We start from the raw sequence: 20,923 nt of genomic DNA, 5'->3' as shown, positions 1-20,923 counted from the left end.
TTAGATGTAATGATTTTTTTTTAAGGTAAAGTAATGGTGTGTATAACCTAATTGCCTCGAGAAAATTACATTAATTCTCAATTTATCTGGTACCGTAGCATAAATAATCATCACGTGTAGTGGAATTTTCAAGACCAGACAACCTTATACTGTAAGGAATCAAGGCTTTTATTCAACAACTTCTCATTGAAATGTCTCCAAAATTTACGAAGTATTTCTCTGCGTTCTTAAACAGAAAGGGACGCATGCACCCCTCTCTTGGTTTCTCAGAGACGTCGTGTGAATATCGTTTATTGTGGTGCGGTGTCATTTGGTGACATCTGTGGGGCTGGTACCTCCTCTCTCTCTCTGAATTCTCCCAAGTGCTCGCTTTACAAATTTATAATTGATTTTGCCGAGGGGGCTGTCATTTCCCAGAGATGGCTGTCATCTCCCTGTGAGTCAGCTTCAGGAAGGGCTTTCCGATCCCATGACACCTTACTATTTATTTGACTGTTCCTTGAGCCCAGGAAGAGCTGAGATTGGCAGCTGAAGCTAAATATCCAGGCTAGCCAACCCAGGAACCTGAAATTGCATTCTAGATCACAGACAGAAGGCTCTGTTCGCGTGCCAGGAGGCTAGTTCCTGCAAGCGTCCATCTCACTGTGTGGCAGCTCCGTTCTTGTCCACTGGGCCCCTGACCAGACGTCCTCAGCCTTGGCACGACTGACACATCAGGTCAAGCATTTCTCTGTGGGGGGACGGCCTGCGTGTTATAGAATGTTTAGCAGCATCCCCGGCCTCTACCCCTTAGTGGCCAACAGCACACATCTCCTCCAGCTGTGACAGCCAAAAACGACTCCCTGGGGGAGGGGGGCACGTGGACTCACGTTGAAGACTTTACATCAGTTTTCTCTTTCTTTAGATTTCGGAACTCTATTCTGGATAGTCGAAGTTATAGAAAATATATAGCAATTAACTGCAATGGTATTGTAATTCCTTAGAATTTTTTACAATGAGAAATAATTTTTTTAAATGTGAAATGGTTTGCCACATATTCATTGTTTTAAATATACTGATAACTGACATTATTGAGTACTATTTTTTTTTTTTTTTTTAGTCCATGCTAACTGTACATGTCAGGCCCAAGCATAATCAACGCCGTAAGGGAGAAACGGTCCTTGTTCCCACTTTAACGGACAGGGGAGATGAGGCACAGAGCGTGTAAGCAAATGGCCTGAGTTTAAACAGCGTGAAAATGGCAAAGCAGGATTCACGCCCAAGCAGGGGGACCTCAGCACACGCTCTTACCCAGCACCCTGTGCAGGGGGGGATGTTAAGATGCCGAGACCCAGACGCCACGTGGAGGCTTCGTCCTGCCTGTGCGTTCTGAGCTCCAAAGGGCAGGGTTGCTCATGTTTCTACCTTTACCTTCCTGTTGCCGAGGCCACCGCTTGGCATGTGGTAGAGACACAGCGAAGGTCAATTGTAATGCGCTAGTGAGACTGTTCTAAACGCCAGTCTCGTGGGCTGTTTCCAAGAAAAGAGGAAGCACAGCAAACCCTAAGTGCAGGTTACGGTTCCTCTAAAGAAGGGGTGCCGTGATGTGTGGGTCGTCAGGGCGTTGCGGGCCTCTGTTATTGGGAGGATCGCTGCCTCGGGTGAAGAAAGGGAGTGATCGGAGACGTACAGCCTCCCGGCTGGTCGTCTGGTTGCCCGGCAGTGCTGGGAAAGGAGAGGTCACGCTCGATGGGGAGAAGACCATGAAATTGTGGTTTTCTGACAGTCGCCCTCAAAGCTCTTTGGAGATTGTTTCGGGAGAGGCTTGGAAATGCGCGTGCTGCGGCTCGGTCCTGATTCGAGGCGTAGGTGAGCCAGTGCTGCGACGGAACCCTTGGGCACCCGGCTCCTCGGCAGTGGCCGGACTCAGCGTGACGTCGCGAAGGCTTCCCGGAATCTGAGCTGAAAAGCGCTCAGAGCTAGAGAAGATGGGCCGGCCATCGCTTTTCTCTCTCGTTTATCATGCGGACCTTTCCTCATCTGATTACGCGCTTGCGAAACAGCCTTGGGACAAGGCGGTCAATGCAGAAAGGGTCTTAGTAAACCGGGAAGCATGGCTGAGTTCGAATAGCCTCTTTTGTTCTTTTAAGGTCAGGAAATTCCCTCTTTAAATGGTGGTAACACAAGGAACATTCCAGAGCAGAAACTTCACCTACCTTATAAATTCGGAGCAAAGAAACCTTTGATGGCGATCGTAGTCAGTGTTCAACACTTCAAGTGACTTAAGTACTAATAAATAACTATTCGCTAGATAAACAGCCTTCAACACTTATGACCTCTGCTTTGGGGCTTTCTGTCCTGGTCTCCCCAGACCAAGTTAGCTGTGCTGTCCTTAAATGCTCCTGTGACAGTTCGCTCTGCTTCCTTAAGTAACACATGCCCATTGTGTTCTAATTAATCTATTTTAATGTCTTTCTTCCTGCCTGGCTGCTGAGCTTCTGGGAGGGAACGATTCACCTTGTATCCCCGGCACCTGGTGTGTGTGGGCTGATACGTAGGAGACGGTCTGTGTCTGTCGGATGAGTGAGTAATGGGAGAACTCATTAAATTTCATCGTTCGTACTGGGCAAGAAGAGAACATAACACATTGTAATGTTTCTAACTTTTAATAATAAGCAGCTCCCTCTTATGATTTAGAATAAGGAGTTCGGGGCACAGTGATTTTTTAAAAATCTCCTTCTTCATTTTCTCCTCCCACCCCTCCACCTCTTCCTCTCAATCTCATGAAAAAAAAAAATCACGTGCATTTTACTTGATTCCGGGTCTTTCTGAAGAACGGGTCTCTTTCTTTGCAGGCGGGCATTAACGAAAACGACTTTTACGACGGGGCGTGGTGCGCGGGGAGGAACGACCTCCACCAGTGGATTGAAGTGGATGCTCGGCGCCTGACCCGGTTCACGGGCCTCATCACCCAAGGAAGGAACTCGCTCTGGCTGTGAGTGCGGCTGGACCCGCGCTTCCGCGGACCCCGGGCCTGGGGTCTAAGGTTCTGGGGTGTGGACAGAGGCTGGCGGCTGCAGGGAGGTATCTGATGAGCGGTGGTAGAAGGGGAGGGAGCCGGCATGCGGACGGGAGGCTGTTTGCTGTAGACACGCATCCCACTGGGAGGGGCATCCCTTGGAGGGACATCCTCCCTCTCACGGGAACAGAGAGAAGGATCCACCTGGTGGGTGAGGCTGAGTCGACAAAGGGGCGGCCGGAGCAGAGCAGCGTAGGCATGAGGCTGCCATCTTGCATCCGTGGTGCGTTATTGGCACCCTGGTTGGTGGACCGAATGCAGCCTGAGGCAGGAACTCTGCACATACAGTGAGCAGCAGGTGACAGGTCCAAGCCACTCTCCTGGGGCAGAAGGTATTAACCGTCCAGACTCCGTGAGAAAGGACTGGAGGCCTAGGCAGCTTCCCAAATACAGGAGTCCTCGAGAAGCAGTGGACATGACGGAGGGGCCCGTGCGAGGCCTGAGAACGAGACGGAAGCCCGTTTCTCACGGTCGAGCTCGTGGTCAGGGCTGGATCAGGAGCAAGGCGACCTGATCGTAATCTCGAGAGAGGTGGGCCGTGGCCCCTGAAAACGCTCCATCACACGGAACGTACACGCAATGGAATAGAATGTAGCTTCGAAGGGAAGGAAATTCTGACATGATGAGGAACGTTACGCCTAGTGCAGTGAGCCAGACGCGAGAGGACAAACACTCTGACTTCGTGAGCACGAGGCGCCCAGCACAGTCAGATTCGCAGAGCAGAAAGCAGCATGGCGGCTGCCAGGGGCCGCGGGAGGGAGCGGGGAGCTAGCGTTTAAGGGGTATAGAGTTTCACTTTGCAGTGAGGAAAAGTCCTGGAGAGGCATGGAGGTGATGGCTGAACGACAATGTGAGTCTTCTTAACACCATCGAATCGCACACTCCAAAATGGTTAAAATGATACATTTTATGTTATGTGTGTTTTTCTATAATAAATCCAAATATATATGTACAAAAAAAACACACACACACACATCAAAATAACCTCTTCATTTCAGCCCGGGGCTGGAGGCATATTACACATGTGCAATCGTATTGTGTATGCAATTATGTTATTTTTAACTTAACACACATCCATAACGTTTTCACGCTGTTGCCCAGACCTCACGATGACCGTTTTTCATGGCCTGTCGTTTGCGCGGCCGCGCCTCCATCGCCATCTCCGTGTTCGATCATCCCCTCTCATTTTGCGAGAAGGCACTTTCGTACTCTTCCCTTCCTTTGAACTGTTTCCTTCCCGTGAATCCCCGGGGCCGGGGTAATGCGTGCCTTTCGGCGACACTCGCTCACGTGTTCGTGGTCCGCGTGCGCCACGTTTTGTTTGCTGTGCCTTTCAGGGGTTCCGCGCGTACGTTCGCAACGCTGATCTTTGCTCCGTGGTTTGTGTTTTTCTCTGATCAGCAGCTTATTTATCATGACGATTGCTTCACTGTGTAGTTTCTGAAGGGCTAGAGCTTTGAAAAAAAATGTTGACTTACTCAAGGAACATGGAAACTTGGAAAGAAAGACGGTTTTGAGATTATCCGTGGGGCGAGAGTGGGGATTTCTCCTTAATGCTTGGGTTTTAAGCGGTCTGACCGCCATCATTAGAAATCCAGGCATCGGCTTATTATTAGATTAGAAAGAAAGAAATAATGCTCACATTCCATTTCAACTGGAAGCACAGACCGTTTGAGTGAAGAAGAAATTGCAGTGGAACAATATTTTTCTTTGACTCAGGACGAGAGCATCAAAGAGGAAAGACAGGGCTAGAATTGCTTTTAAGAGTCGGTTTATGCATTTATTATTTTTTTTAATGTCTAACTATATTTCAAGTCAAATTATTCTTCAAGGACAATCAAAAGAAAGCTACTGAGTTTCAGTTTGTCTTACCTCCTGGGCTAGGACTTTCTGTACTCGGGGCTGAAGAAGGAAGGGGACAAGGATACATTTTGGTATCTGAGCCCTTTCTCCTCAGAGGCACGAATAATGCTGAAGGCATCCGGCCGGATAGCAGTAGGACCAACAAACGTGTCAGCAAGAGACACCATCAAATCCTAAAAGTAAAGAAGACGCGGTTGTCCCTCTTTCTCTCTTCCCATGACCCCCGTGCCCGCGCTGTTCCCAGAACAGGCACCTTTCACACCATTTTTAATATTCCCATTTATCGGTCTCCCTATTTCTCCCCTCTACTCTGTGGGCGCCTCAAGAGAGGCAATACCCTGATTCTTTAATGCGTGAATATTCTTAGGAAGTGAGAAATCAGCAAAGGCTCATTCCCACCAAATAGGGACGAGTTAACTCATCCGTGAGTGTAAAGGACCAAGGGCAAGCCTAAAACACAAGTGGGGAGCGCGGAGGGGTGCGGAGAGAGGGCATGGGACAGCGCCCGAGATTTCTAGCGTTAGCACGGAAAACGGTGGCTTTGGAATGGCGTCGTGGCTCTCGGCCCCTGTCGGCCCCCAGGTTTCCCCTCGCTGAGGCTCAGTTTGCTTGTCTCCAAAATAACCGTTCTCGCTCTCATAACGATGTGGAGAAAGTGAAAGGAAATTGTTATACCGCTTTTTAAATTACGCAGCACGTAGTGAGTGCTCAATAAGTGGCCATTTTTTTTCCCCTCTGCACCTCTTTGGGATTGTTTAGAACAGGGGTTTTCAAGCTTTATTTCCAGCCACAGATCCTCCTTCGGATGAAACCCTTCTGGGAATTATTTAGAGAATTCAGGCAACTCAGGCTGCTCCGTGTGAACCAGGGAGTGGGGGGGCATCGCCTGCCCGGGTTCCCCTTCTCTCGCTCACGGGAGCACCCCCGGAGGACATGCTCATGAACGAGACAGCGCGAGGTCGCCTCTGTGCAGGTGACAATCCTGCCACCTCTTCCAAGTGCCGACTGCTACTTCCCGAATCCTTTGGGGGAACGGGCAGATGTGGGGTGCAAACCGAGATGAGCCACGGCAGAGTTAAAGGTGGGGAACATACCCTCGGCTCGCAGTGCTGCACGTTGGGCGATAATGTTTTAGAAATGGGAAGGGAAGGGGTTGCCAGCCCACTGGGGTCGGCCGAGTGGTCGTTGCTGTTTATAAATGGCTTCTATCTGGTTGGTGGAAGCCCTTGGGGGTTACGAGGCGGGCACGGTGCCTCTCATTGCATTTTGCTTTGTTGCGCCTCACAGATGTTGCATTTTTTCACAATTGGAAGGCAAGACCCGGCCCCCCCCCCCAACCCCCACCACCAGCAAAAACCTTGCGACTCTCTTTATTGCAATACCCTCTTTATGGAGGTGGGCCGGAACCGAACCCTCAGGATCTCCGAGTATGCCCATATGTATTAAAGACTGCTGATCCTTTTCATTTATATGACTTTTTAGTGGGTATTTTTAAGTGAACCTCTGTGTGTAAGCACAGGGGACACAGGTGAGCGAGACGTGGCCTGCCTGCAGGGAGCTCTCAGGCCGGGGGGCGGGGGGGGGTGGACTCTGACATGTCCGCAGAGCCACTAGCACCAGCAAAGTCCATGCCAGCCTGGGGCGGGGCGGGAGGCCTGTCCTCAGACCCAAGACCGAGACAGGAAGAGCGACATGGCAGGTGACGAGGCTGAGCCATGGTCAGCGACTGGTCCTAACCAAGGTGACGAAAACCTCTAGTTTTCATAATTTTTTTTTCAAATAATTTACGCTATTTGAAAGTAACGAAATGTAACTGTTTTCGTGTGCTGAATCATTTATGTTTTTCACCGCTATGAATTATCCTTCCCCACTAATTGCAATTTAGTGAAACGTCGGTATGCAAATAAAAGCCAACCGCTCACTCCCCTCAATTCTGCGAGCGTCGTAGAGATGTGAGGATTACAATTGTAACCAAAACTTAATTATTCTGCCCGAGGTGAAAAGATGCTTCTAATGACTTGGGTGAAATACAGGCAATTTAGAATAACCGAACGTTTTCCATTTTAATTGCTTAATAAACAAAACAATTCTCATTCTCTCTTGAGAGCCTGCGAACGATCAGCAGTCTGATCGACGGGTGTGTGAGGAGAGGCCGGGGGAGGTCTCGAGCAGTCGGCTGGGTGCCTAACGCGCAGTCGGCCCTGCAGAGCGAGGTGAGCGGAGAGAACCCAGAGGTGGCAGGCAGCTCAGCCGTGGCCGGGAGGAGACGGCCTTCGTGGGTCAGGGGAGAGCTTCGCGGAGATTCCGAATGTGGGCTTCCCCTTCGAGGGATCTGATGGCGAAGGAAGGGAGTGTGTGAGGCGCCGACCCAGAAGGAAGACAAGGTCGAGGAAAGGCCCGTTCCCCCCGTTTTTCCCGGAAGACGGCTGTGTTTACGGGATGCGCGGAGCCGATGGGGGTGATGTGGGTGGAGGAGCTCGACCTGGGTGGGGGGGCTCCTCTCCCCTGAGACACCGATGGTGGGGAGCACCCCAGGCGGCTTCTGTTTTCAGCCGAGTAGGAGATGCGTCCTCTGCAGGTAGTGAGCGCGGCCAGTTTTGGGGTTGGAAACAAAGGAAAAGAACAGGGGGTCTCTGTCTAGTTCCAGGGAGGACTGGGCTGGAGTCTGAAACACATAGAACCGTGATGGCCCCACTCGGCAGAGTTGGCGCTTCGTCCACTAGGGGCCGGTGGGGTGCGGCCGGGGGAGGTCCCGTGTCAAGGGCAAGGTGGCAGCTGGAAGGATGTTCAGGATGAAGGCCGGTGAGGTTGAGATCCAGGCCAGGTCGGGAAGGAGTCAGAGCCACAAGGCTGAGTCCCTGGAAGCGAAGGGCGGGTTCACGGGGACCCTGGGGGAGACGAGGCTTCAGGAGCGACGGGCGTGTGGCTGGAGGACAGTGACCACCTGAGGACTCCACGGGGCATCGAGGAGAGGACTGGGCTTGGGGGCGGCGAGCGGCGGGTCGGAGAGGAGCAGGCGTCCGGGAATCTCGAGGCTGCGGGGTTGGCCGCTCAGCGCTGTCCCTGTTGGAAGGACCTCCAGGACACGCCGGACATGCTCAGGACGCGAGCAGGGGGCAGCGGAGGAGATGGTGGGGTCTGAGGGAGCAGAAGAGGCAGAGGCCGAGGACGAAGCCGCTGGAGGACACTGGTCCGGACGCAGGAAGGGGCCGGGGGAGGGACCTTCCCGGCGCCTTCCTCCGCCAGGTTCGCCCGGCGGCTGGACCCGTGCGTCCACGGCGAGGGGCGTGCGACGTGCTCCCAGCAGCATCGGGTGTTTGACCCCGGAAGATGGACCCTGGACTTTGCGGTTCCCTCTCCCTCCTCCGGGTCGGTCTGTCCCTGGCACAGCGGCAGCGGGGGGTCTGGGCGGAGGAAGGGGTGCCAGGCCGGGGCCGGGCCGGGACCGGGAGGGCGCCGGACAGGACAGCACGTGGAAGCCGAGCTCAGGGGGCGGCTGGCGCGTTCATAAACCGTCCGCTGTCCCCTAGGCGGGAGTGTGGACGTGCGTTCAGGCTCGGGCCGCGGCTCCTCTGTCACTGGCAAAACGAGACATGGGCGTCTGTGGGCGCCAGGGAGGCAGAAGGCCCCGAACTCCTCTCTACCCGCTTTGAAAACTGTCAGTTTCAAGCTGCGAGTTTGGCCTGAAGTGGAGATATTTTAATGAAAACATCTCCGAGTTCAAGCGGAAGGCCGGCATACAATCGTTTCTTCATTTTGTTACTTTTCAACAAAGCAGAAAAAGGGATTTGAAATTAAATAAAGCTCTCAGTTACGGCCGAATGGCTCACCTTGGTTTTCTGGGGACGGATGACTCGGGAACGAGCATTTGGGTGGTAAAATCTCCGAAACGGAAACAGCTCTAGATCCCCTCCTGGCGATGAAGCTTCCTGCTGTGGTCAAGGGTCCTTGTCCCCCAGTTCTGACGCCCCGGGAAACTTGCTGGGCTCCCCACCTTTCCTTTCATCTGTTTCCGGTTGGAGGGGACCCCTTGCCGTGGGCACCCTCCCCGCTTAGCTTACGTGATGTTCTATGCCTTGACCCACAAGACCCTGCGTGCACCGGCTCCCTCTGCCTGTCTGACCTCAGCCGTACGTCCGCCTTGCCCAGAAGCCTCCCCTTGGTTCTGCAGATACAGCGAGCGCTCCTGCCCCAGGCCCTTTGCACCTGCCCTTCTCCCGCCTCAAGGCTCCACCCACCCTGCATTCAGGGGCTTCCTCTGACCATCCTTCTGGAACCCACTCCCAGTCGCTGTGTGTCCTCGCCTGGCTTTATGTATTGCCTGTTTGTACTTACACTGATGTCTCCCTGGGGAGCAGGCAGGACCCGGTTCATGTTTGCCACTGGGTCCCAGTGCCGGGTCGGCGCCCTGCATGGGGAAGGTCCCCTGCTCCGTCACTCCGGGGTGGCATCAGCGCAAGTACAAACAGGCAATAAATAAAGCCAAGGACTTCACATACCTCCTTTTTACTTTTAGTTCTTTGTAGTGGAGCTTCTTACCTAGCGGCTGCCTTACCCTTTACCCAAATTTATTGGACTTGGCCCCCAAAGCGGCATTTTTCCCCTTTTCCCTGGTAGACATTTTTACTGGCAGTAACGGAAAACAGATAATATTTCTAAGTTCATAACATTCCCTCCTATGGTCTGCATTCTCAAGAAGCCATGGTAACCAGTCCAAAGTGAAAAATCCAATAAATCACTGGGCTGGGTGTTCGGTGTCCAGCCTTTGGCCGTGCTGAGAACGTGGCAGGACCATTTAATTCTGTGATTGTGGTTCCAGCAGAGAAGGGTTGGGGGGCAGGGGTGGGAAGGAGAGAGGAAGAGAGCGAGAATGAGCGTGTGCTCACGTTCCCGAGTGTCTGGCGTGCCCATGCTCATGGCGGACAAAACGTAAAACTTTTTGGTTCCCTATTGTTTCTGGAAGCTACTAAAGGCAAGATTAGGCCTCTGGCAAGCAGAGGTTTTGCCCCGAGTTATGAATTAGCCACAGCCAGGATGTGGGCCTGCTAAGCTCTGTCAAGGAGGTGCTGGACAGGAAGCGGAAGCTGCCAGCCGCCTCACAGCTCCAACAGAAAATTGGCCTGAAAACGAGGAGCGGGTTTAGACTCCGTCTCCGACTGAGAAGGGATTGGAAAGTGCTTCCCCTGCTTGTGTGAGAAAGCGGGTACCACCCGCCGCTCTTCGCAGCCGAGACTGTGCCGGTTTAACGGTCTGTTTGCTTGACCGACCTCACTCACTTGCCATGTCACATGGTGTTTGCCGAAGCCAATGGTGGTCGTCTGCGGGGCTTTGGGGAGATTCTCTGTCTTGTAGGGTGGTGGGGGCAGTGGGGGCGGAGACTCTGACTGGCAAGACCAACAGCTGTGGAGCTGCGGTGAGGTGGACCCCGGTGGGCACCTCTGGTCTTGCCCCGTGTCCACCCAGAAGGAGTCCTTTGGCCGTGATTCGAGCGACTCACGTTTTTCCTAATTATCCTCTTTCTCGTCACTTTGCTTAAAGTACCTTGTGCTGCACAAAAAATTTTTGGTTTTGTGTGGTTACCATAATCAGTCTCTTAAGGTTTGTGTCGTGCTTAGAAAGGCCTCGCTCCTTCTAAAGGTAGCAGAGAACCCCCCACATTTCCTTCTAGCACTTTCTCGATTTCAGTTTTTACGCTGAAACCTCTGAACCGCGTGGAATGTATTTTGGCGTAGGGTATATGTCATAGATCAAACTCTTTTCACCCTCAAACGGCCACCAGGATGTCCCACCATTCGTATATGATCCGTACCTTCTTCAGCCGCTGTGGTCTGAATGTTGGAGTCCTCCCCATAACCATAAGCGAAATCCTAATACCTGAGTGATGGTATTTGGGGGTGGAACTTTGGGGAGGTGATGAGGTCACGAGGGTGGAGTCCTTATGATCAGGATTAGTGTCCTTGTGAAGGAGCCTCCCCCCCACTCAAGCTCCCTAGTCCCTTCCACCACGCGAGGACTCTAGGAGAGGCTCATGTCCAGCCACACTGGACCCTGACCTCATACCGCCAGCCTCAAGTCCTCTGAGAAATAAAATGTTGTTGTCCACAAGCCGGTTCATGGTGCTCTGTACTAAGACACCAGCGGAAGGGTCCCCCGCGTGGTGTTCCAAGGCCCTTTCTGTCACGGAGTTGACTCCTGGACTTTTAATTCTGCCTCATCGCTCTGTCCTTACGTGCAAGGACCACACTTCCGCAGGGTTAGAGCAGCGGGTACTGTTTTACCATCTCTTAGGTCTAGTTCTTCCCTCTTCATGAATCTTGTCAGAACTTTCCCGGATAGTCTTATCATGTATGTATTTTTTTTTTTTTCATAGGAAATTTTCAGTAAGTCCAAATTCTCTCCAAAAAGAATTTCATATGATGCGTTAGAGGGGATCGACTTAACTTAAGTGGCTAATGGCAGGGAAATTGAGATCCCTGAGGGCAACGTCTTCCTCTGTACAAACATGGGCTCGGCTTGTCCGTGCGTTTACATGTTCCTTTTTACTCTTTGTACTATTTTTTTTTTTGTGGGTGTTTTAAATTGTGTGTGTGTGTTTTAAATGTAAAGTCATATATGTTTCTGTGCTAATTGCACGCTTAGTTTTGCAAGGAGGTGTCTTCCCGAGTGGCTGTATCATGTTGCGTCCCCACAGCAGTGCATGAGTGGTCCAGGTTCCTGTCGTCTTTGCCAGCATTTGGTCTCGTAATGATTTTTATTTTAGCTGTTCTCATAGGCGTGTAGTGGTATCTCATCGTGGTCTTAGCTGGTAATGTGGAGCATCTTTTTATGTGCTTATTTGCTGTATAGCCTTTGTAGGGAAATGTCTTTTCATGTATTTCATTCATATTCTAATTCCTTTTTTGTTTTTTTCTTTACTCGAGTTTCGAGAGTTCCTTATAAATCCTCGATATGTCTTTTGTTAGATATGTGGTCTTCTACAAATATTTTCTACCAATTCATAGCTTATCTTTTTATCCTCTTGACATTGGCTACTGAGAGAGAAAGTTTGAAGTTTCAGTCAAATCCAATTAATTTTTTTTTTTTATGGACTGTGCTTTGGGTGTCATGTCTAAGAACTTCTGACTAAGCTCTAGATCCGAAAAGTATTCTCTTATATTATCTTCTAAATCTTTATAATTTTATGTTTTACATTTAAATCACTGATCTATTTTGAGATAATTTGTATATAAAGTGTTAGGTTTAGTGATATTTATGTGATTTATAATGACAGATCTCATAAAGATAATGATATATAATTGCCTATGGATCTATAATTTTTTTGCCTATAGGTATGTAATTGCTTGGGCACCATTTGTTGAAAGACTATCTTCCGTCATTGAATTGCTTTTGCACCTTTATTAAAAATCAGTTGGCCGTGTTCCTGTGGATTTATTTCTGGGTTCTCTATTTCATTCCACAGAACTATGTGTCTGTTCCCCACCAAAACTACACAGCTTTTATCATTATAGCTGTATAATATCTTGAAACTGGATAGATGAATTTCTCCTGGTTTATTCTTTTTCAAAAAATTTTTAGCTATTCTATATTAATTTTAAAGTAATCTTTATACACACACACACGCACACACATATATCTGTAGTAGAAAATCTTACTGAGATTTAATAGGGATTTCATTAAACAAGTATATCAGTTTGGGGAGAATCGACCATCTGTGAACACAGAATGTTTCCCCATTTATTTAGATCTTCTGCAGTTTCTCTGATCAGCATTTTATCATTTTTAGCATATAGATCCTGTAAATCTTCTATCAGATACAGACCTTGGAGATACTGCAGAGATACTACAGACCACCCCAATAAAGCGAGTATTGCAATAAAGTGAGTTGTGATCTGTTGCTGGTGGGGGGTCTTGCCTTGCATTTGTAAAAAAGGCAACATCTGTGAAACGTAATAAAGCAAAATGCAGTAAAATAAGATGCACCTGCACACATCTAAGAATTATGAGCAATTGCGAATGGCGTTGTTTGTTAATATGTTATGTAAGATTTTTGCATCAGTATTTACATGTGACGTTAGGCTAAAAGTTCCTCTTTGTGAGCAATCTTTGTTGATTTCTGTTATCAAGTTTTCCAAATGAAGGAAGCGTTCCTTCACTTCCTCCGCTTTGAATACATGTAGGCACGAGGCTTTGGGCGTCTGGTTTTGGGGGGCCAGTGGGAGGCTCTTTGCTGACTGCCTCGCTTTCTGCTGTGGTACTCAGGCTGTTCAGAGCTTCTCTCTTCAGTCCGTTTTGATAAATTCTATTGTCCTGGACAATTGATATTTTAGAAAATATATCTGATCCAGCTGAATCATCTCTTAAAGATTTTTTAAAATTTCTACCAATTTATGAGTATTTTCTCCCTATTACTTTCATCTTAAATATTTGTGCTTTTCCCTTTGTTTTCTTCGTCAGATTCCCTCCTGGTTTACCTATTACACATATTTTTTTTCCACTTTTTTAAAGAAGAAGCATTTTTTGGAATTATCGATTAGTTCTGCTGTTTTTCTGTTTTTGAATTTATTACTTTATTTTTTGGATATCGATTCTTTCCCTTTGCCTTTTTTTTTTTAACATTTATTTTATTGTTCTGGTAACTTGAGTTGAATACTTAATTCATTTCTTTTTCTCTCTTATTTAGTGATGTAAGTTTGTAGGATTCTGATACTTCTGCTGGGCACCGCTTTAGGCCTGCCCTGCTGGTTCTGACATGTAGTGGTTTCTAGGCTTTCTGTAGTTCAAGTTTGATTTTTCTCTTTGATCAAAGGTATTGTTGGGGAGACTGATTTAAATTTCCTGGGGCAAGGGGTTTTTAGATTTTTAATTTTATACATTTCTCATTGTATCAGAGAGTATTGCTTCTACTTCCTAATCTCTTGATGTTTTTGAAGTTTGTTCTGAGGTCTGAAAAAGGGACAGTTTCTTGAATGCTCCGTGAGTGCTTGAAAAGAAAGACTGTTTTTGTTTTCAGAACACAGAACTTCATGTGTAGTAATTAGATTTACCCTATGAATTATGGCATTTAGTCTCCTTCATACGAATGATCCGTTATGGCCTAGAGACTCTCTCTCTCCCTCTGTCTCCCAGAGTCCGAATAAAAACATCCGCATAGCCCCAAACACGGCACATCCTGTATTCAAGTAAATAAAGGGCCTGACTTTTAACAAGAAGGTCACGTTAGCATGGAGGGGCTGAGGCTGCTGTGTTCTGCTGTGAGACAAGGGTAGAAGGACTTTCTTATCGGGAGGCCCAGCAGCGTGTGCAGCTGCAGGCTCTGGGGGAAGGTGATGCCGGAGGTGCAGGCGCTGGCCCTTTACCTTTTGTCTGTTTCTTTTGCACAAAGATAGTAAATAACCGTGCCCTGAAGACTTCCAAGTCAGAGCACGTGGCCACCGCGCAGAGGGGCAGCAGGTGGGAGAATGGGCCTCGTGCCCGCCCCAGAACCCTCCATGGCCTGCCGCGGTCAGCTCCATTAAGGTGTCTTCCACCAGCTGCTGTGACCTGGTGGATCGAACATGAACATGCCGGAAAATCATCACGTCTGAACCAAGGTGGCTTCGGCCTTAGGCTGGCATTGTTCCCTTCTCTCTTCTCTGAGGCGTACATACATGCACACACGGACTATCTGTACATATTACGTTGTGCGAGAGCCTGTGTGAAGTCCAGCCAGTGGATACTCTGCATTATGAAGTCCATTCTGAATTGTTTAGGCCCAGTATGTTTCCGCCCCATAAATCTCTCCCCAGAAGCTTCTGGTCTTCCTAGGATTTCTGGTGTGTGTTCAACCATCTCAGCAGAAACTTCCAAACCATGTTTGGTAATTTCAATCTGGGAGCAAAGGAGACTTACTGATAAGAAAGGACAAGACGCCTCTGGGTGTATGTTCTGCCCTGGCCTGACCCCCTGCACTCATGCTGGCCCAATGGCAGTCAGTCCAGTGCCTGAGTCCTCGCTGCCTTGTGTCCTTCAGCACTGGAAGATGTCACCTTTCGTTACGAAACAGTCATGATGAAAATAACTAGCTACCTGAGTGGTACGTGCGTTGTATGTGTTACTGGTTCCCGGGTGTAGCCGCTCAGAGAGCTGCAGGTGCCAGAGGCAGTGCAGTTAGGACGTGGCGGAGCACATCCTTGCCCTCCCAGGAGGCCATCCGGCTCCGGGAATTGTCCCCAGCAACTCTCTCCGCTCCCTCTCGATGCTCCAGCTGGCTCGAGAACGTGCAAGTCTCGTGGTGTGGATTGTGCTCGCTTGAACCTATCTTCCATGCCTGGTAGGAAGCTTCCTTTTTTCTTCCAAGACCCCTCTGTTTCTGGGGGGGGGGGGGGGGACCTTTCATACTATATTCGCTTTGGTCCAGGTTCAGGGAGTAGGTGAACTCTCGAAATGGTTTTTCGAAGCATTTTTAAAAGTTAAAATCTTTGCAGGGTTTTATGGAATCCATTTCCCCCTTCTTTTTAAACAACCTTCCGATCCTTAGTTTTTTTTTTTTTAAGCCTCTTTTAAAAATAACATCGGTGCAGCCAACAGAGCTGTGAGTTGGCAACACATTTAGAGCACAAGGCGGGCACGAGGGAGTGAAAAGCAAAATGCTGTCCAGTTTTTACCCAAATAAAATTCCACCGACGTTCTCTCCAGAGGAACGGAGTAAAATGTGAGCTCTTGAAAAGAAAAAAGAGATGCTGCTTTTTCATCTGCGTTGCATCCGCTCGGTTTTATGACTGAGGTATAAATTGGCCTTCGTCCTTACACGCGTTGGGAGAAGATGACCGTGAATTGGGGTGAAAAGTCGGGGAAGTGTCAGAGGAGGGAAGCAGGCGCGAGAGAGGAGGACGGGGCTCTACTGTCTAACTAGCAAACCGCGGGCAGTGCACAAAGCCGAGTGGCACGGCCTATGATTTAAAATGGCGGCCCCCGCGCCACACAGTTCCTGGAGGCGACTGCTCCGAACCCTTCAGCTGTTTCTTCTGTCTTATTTTTCTTAGTCCCTCTGTTTCTGCACAAAATGCTTTTAGCACTGTGCCTTGATTCTTTTAAATGAGTTATTGTCTGTTGCCTTTCTACTAGGAAAGGTGTCAATTTACCTCTTGTTTTCACCTTCCTCCAACACACACACACACATACACACTCACTCACTCACTCACTCACTCTGCCTCTCTCTCTCTGTGCCTCTGTCTCTCTCCTCCCATCCTCCCCAAAAAGTTATCTTACCAGTTTTAGGAAAACCAGTATTTATTTTTTGCATCACGGTCATCGTTGAACTGTTATTCACACCTAGCTGGGTCACGTGGTGTACTATAATTGCATTTCCTTTCCTGGGCAGTGTTTTTGCTTTTACTGGTGGTCACAATCACTTCTTTTTAATGATTTACTCGGTTTTCTAGGTCCCTCTCCCTAATTCTGTTCCCTAATTTTATTCAGTGAATGGGAAGCTTACGGCTTAGCCCGAAAACCACAGCCACAGAAATCTCAGTCACCCTGCCTGCCCCAACGCACCAGTCTCTCTTCCAAAGTGGACATAAGAGTTCAAATAAACATTAAGGAAATTCCTTCCCATCTGACACATCGGTGTTGGATTTCATGGTCCACTCACCATAGTTGAGGTTTCCTGGTGTTTCTCAAAACACTTGGCTCCTTCTACAGAATGTTAGACACTGAGTTCCAGGAGGAGGTGCACTCTGTTCTTTACCCATCGTGAGTGCAACTGACAAGAATAACTGGGTTGTTGTACTGGCCACTGGAGACTTCTGGAAACCCTTCCAGTTCTGGCCCAAAGCTCAGCGTGCTCTTCTGAGCGCTCGGCTGACCACGTGGTCATTCCAGCAGGCCCTGGGCAGCACTGCCAATTGTGTTGGACTGGGAAGGGATCCCATGTCTATGCGCAACAATGGTTAACCATTAGGGTGGTTCCCCGCCACCCCGGGACCTTTATCAATGTATGGAGACACTTCTGCTTGTTATTACCGGGGGGCAGGGTGCTATGACAATGGGGTACCCAGTGGACAGAGGCCAGAGATGCCGCTAAACATCCTGAAATACACAGGACAGACTCCCACAGCAAAGTTATCCAGACCTAAATCCCAATAGAGCCGAGGTTTGAGAAATCCCACTGTAAACTATTCAAAACAAGATGGTAATTCTCCATTTGATTTGTTCAAAACGACTTTAAGGGAGAGATAAATGTCATCAGGAATTTCTCAGTGAAGGAAGTGAGACAGACTTTTTCAGGGGTTTATGGCATCTAAGTACCCCACAAGGTTGGCGATTGATCTGGGGATACTGAGATTCTATACCTAGAGGCTAGGGGAAAGAGGGATGTAATGAAGATCGAAGCGTAGAAGACCGGAGCCTCCAGGTGTGGAGAGACAAACAGGATCTGATCGTTTTTTCCCACCCACCTAGGTAGCAAGCCACATCCTTAATGCTCTTAAAGTGAGATCATGTGTATGGAAGCATTTTGTAAACTGAAGTGCCATATAAAGTATCATTAGAAAATGTTAGTAGAGTTGCACTTTAAAAGAAAGAACAAATCGTGTATTCATAAGACATTAGAAAGGCAAAGATTTTGTTTTTATTTTTCTTAAAATATGAATGCAGCATCTTCGAGCACAACCCTTCACAAGGAATGATTGTAGCACCTTCCCGTCCGGAAGCCTATTGTACAACGTTCAAATAAATATTTTGTCTTTCTCATTGTGTGGTATTCGATGGCCGCAGAAGAGTGGGTGTGGTGGACGCGGAAGGTGTGGAGCTTTACGGTAAGAGCAGCGCCCACGAACCGACCGTCTACGCAACCGAAGAGCGAGGACATCGCCGGTGCCGTCGATCTCCCTCCTTTGCCCCGATCCCCGCCATGGGGAAGGAGAGCCGTTCTCCTTATGGGAGGCTTATCATCCCCCGGCCTTTTAAAAAGTCTCACCACGTATGCGTCACACGGGCAAAAAGTGATCCTTCGCGCTTCGAGCTTCCTGCAAAGGATTTTGCACTTTAGGCAGCGTTCGAAACCTGTCTGCTCCCGCTCAGTGTCCCGCTGCAAAGCGTCGTTGGCGGCCCGTGCTCGCGGCGCGTTCCCTCGGTGAGCGCTGCCCGTCCGTGCGCCGGCCTCCAGCCGCCTCTCCTTGATGGAGACTGGATCGCCCCCGTCCCAATTTCTTATTATTGTGTTTCATTGTTACTTTTCGCTCCTGAAGACAACACCGCTAGTAAACATTCTTGTATGTCTCTCGAAGCACGCCTACGAGGGAATGTCTCCGATGCATACGATGCATACGTAGGAATAGGATGGCTGGGTCGGAAGGTATGCGGATGTTGCGTTTGATAGGATAATGACAAACCGTTGTCCAGACTGCTGGTCCAAACATCCTCTCCTTCCCCAGGAGTGTTTTAGAGTTCTTCTTGCTCCTCGCACATCCTCACCAACATTTCTTATTGTCATTCTCCTAAATTTTCAGTATAGAGAGTGTAAAGTAGTATCTTCCACTGTAGTTCTAACTTGTATTTCCCCAACCTCTAATCTGGTTGAACTTCTTTTCCTAGGTTTACTTGCCACTCATATTACCTTTACTGTGACATACTTGTCACGTTTCTTCATTTATATACATATATATATTATATATATATTATATATGTGTGTGAGACATTGAGCGGCGAGGTCACATTGACGGAAGGAAGGGATCTAAGCCTGTAGTTCAGAAAAGAGGTCTGCACTTCAGCAACCACCAATTAATTATCCTTCCAACGCAAGTCGTGGATTTGCCTGTATATCCCTTTGAGTTGGTGTGATTGTTACTAGGGTTTCATTTCCTTTTCTCTCTCCCTCTCCTTTTCTTTGGAGAACTTACTTTAATTTTTCTTTCTGGCCCTCTCTTATGGTTCGTGTGCCTCTTTTGACCGAGGGCTTTCCTACTGCCCTCAGCCCCAGCTCTGTAGGGTCTGTCCCTCGCCCCTGCAGACCGACTGCCTCCTGGATCGCCGCGGGGCGTCATCAGCAGAGAGACAGAGGCAGAAGGGACAGCGCTTACGAGTCATTTGGAAATAATTCGGATGTGGGAAACAGGTTGCTATTTTGGGTGAGGACAGATTTCCAGTGCAGAGGGCATGAGCTGTTGCTGAGACGCCCTTAGAACAGCACAATTAACGGCGTGGGCCCAAGACGGACCCCGCCGGGGAGGAATGTGCTGTTGGACAGATTCCGGCTCCCAGCGGGTGTACGGACGAGGCTGGCGGGGAGGAGCGGGGAGGAGGGGAGAAGGTTCGAGGCGAAGGTTTGTTTCCGAGCGTGTGCGAAACACTTAAGAATAATTTTTTGCGACAAGTCGGTCAGACGAACCCGAATGAATGGAACCAGCCTGTCTTTCTAATGAAACTTTACTAGACGGTACTGATTCAGACTAGACGCTCAGAATTTTTTTGGGATATAGCTGGATCTCGAGCCTAAGATTTCACGGTAGGGAAAGGAGTCCAAATACTTCAGCTGGCAGAATAATCTAAAAAATTAGGAAATCGTGCTTAGTTCTAATATTTTAAAAATTAAAAAGAACACTCAGGAAGACTTTTTCTGGATTGCTTAACGATTAATATTATATGTGTGTATATATATATATATATATATATATATATATATATATATATATATAAAAACCCTAGGCAGAGGGAAAAAATGTGTTTTTCACATGAAGGTTGTTTATTTGCCAGGCCTATCAAATTGACCTCCACGCTGGGAAGTCGGATCATGTCTTTTCCCCCCAGTAGTTTCTGTACAGTAGGACGTGATGACAGGGGTCTGGCTTCAGGCCCAGCTATCACTGGATTGTTGCTGGGCGGTCGGGGGGTGACTACATGGTTGCGACAGCCAAGGAGACACCCAGGGCCTCTTAGAGACTTCAGCTGTCATTTTTGTGGTTCGTGGAATCTAGTTTGCCTTGTTCCCGAAATCCGTTCTCCAAATGAAATTTCTAGACCAGCTTGCAACTTTTACCGAGGTTAGTTTTCCACAGGGGACTCCTATTAAGCTACGACTCTGTGCGATACAATGTTCAATATAAATATACACACATATACATATACATATACATATACTTGTGTATCTTCTGGCGTGTGACCACTGTCTAGTGCTTACCGGGGGCCAGGCGTCGTCCTAAGTGTTTAAAGGGAACTAAACCATTTCACGCTCATACTCCTCCCCTAAGCGCGTGCTTTTATGACTCTCATTTTACGGAGGAGTGAACGGTGGCAGCGATGGTCAGTTGCATGGCCACGGCCGCAGGGAGTGGCAGCGGTGGGGCCGGGGAGTGACCCGGTTCTGCCCACCCCTGGGCCTTCCTCGTGTTACTGCTGCGCCTCTACCTGGAAGCGGTAAACATTTTAAAGTGTGTCGTTCCAACGATGTTTTATTTCCTCTTAGGAGCGATTGGGTGACCTCCTATAAGGTCATGGTGAGCAATGACAGCCACACGTGGGTCACCATTAAGAACGGATCTGGAGACATGGTGAGTCTCTCCTCTCCTCTGACCCCGGGCTTCGCTGTGCAGGCAGAGGTGGTGCGTGCCCGGTCCATGTTTGCACCTGGGTCCACGCGAACCAGCTGCCGAGTCTGATGGATAACGACCCGCCCCCCCGCCCCTCCCCAATCCTGAAGCTCATTGCCAAGCGGCCCACATTTAGGGCCCATGTAACATTCAGTCCTTCTGGGGTGCAGTCTCTTCCACAGTTCACAGGTCAGCCGTGGAAAGTCACGTGGCACATGGGTAAACCGGGGCGCCTCCCAGCCGCTCAGTTCTAATAGCTCCCTCGCTCGCTTTAATCACCCTGATCTTTCGCTTCCGTGATCTGCTCCACGTTGGCCAGGTCTGATCACGTCACTGTTTCCCTCAGGTCCTCAAGTGCGTGTTCCCAGCGTGGTACCCGGTGTCCGCCACAATCTCCGTTTTCGACCCCCCGTCTCCTTCTCACCCCCGCCCACTCCCG

The 20,923-nt window shown here is 49.1% G+C and overlaps 1 protein-coding gene across 1 annotated transcript in view; it reads left to right on the top strand.

Moving 5' to 3' along the window:
• CPXM2 (carboxypeptidase X, M14 family member 2) overlaps positions 1-20,923 on the top strand; it is a 76,352-nt gene that overhangs the window by 30,882 nt on the left and 24,547 nt on the right. The window contains exons 4-5 of the mRNA XM_016155153.2: positions 2,835-2,974; positions 20,361-20,445. Of these exons, the coding sequence (XP_016010639.2) occupies positions 2,835-2,974; positions 20,361-20,445 (225 nt within the window). The remainder of the gene's footprint in view (positions 1-2,834; positions 2,975-20,360; positions 20,446-20,923) is intronic.

The sequence above is a fragment of the Rousettus aegyptiacus genome, unplaced genomic scaffold (assembly GCF_014176215.1).
Source record: "Rousettus aegyptiacus isolate mRouAeg1 unplaced genomic scaffold, mRouAeg1.p scaffold_m13_p_6, whole genome shotgun sequence".
NCBI lineage: Eukaryota > Metazoa > Chordata > Mammalia > Chiroptera > Pteropodidae > Rousettus > Rousettus aegyptiacus.
Note: the sequence above shows the minus strand (reverse complement) of the source record. Positions and strands in the feature narration are given on the sequence as shown.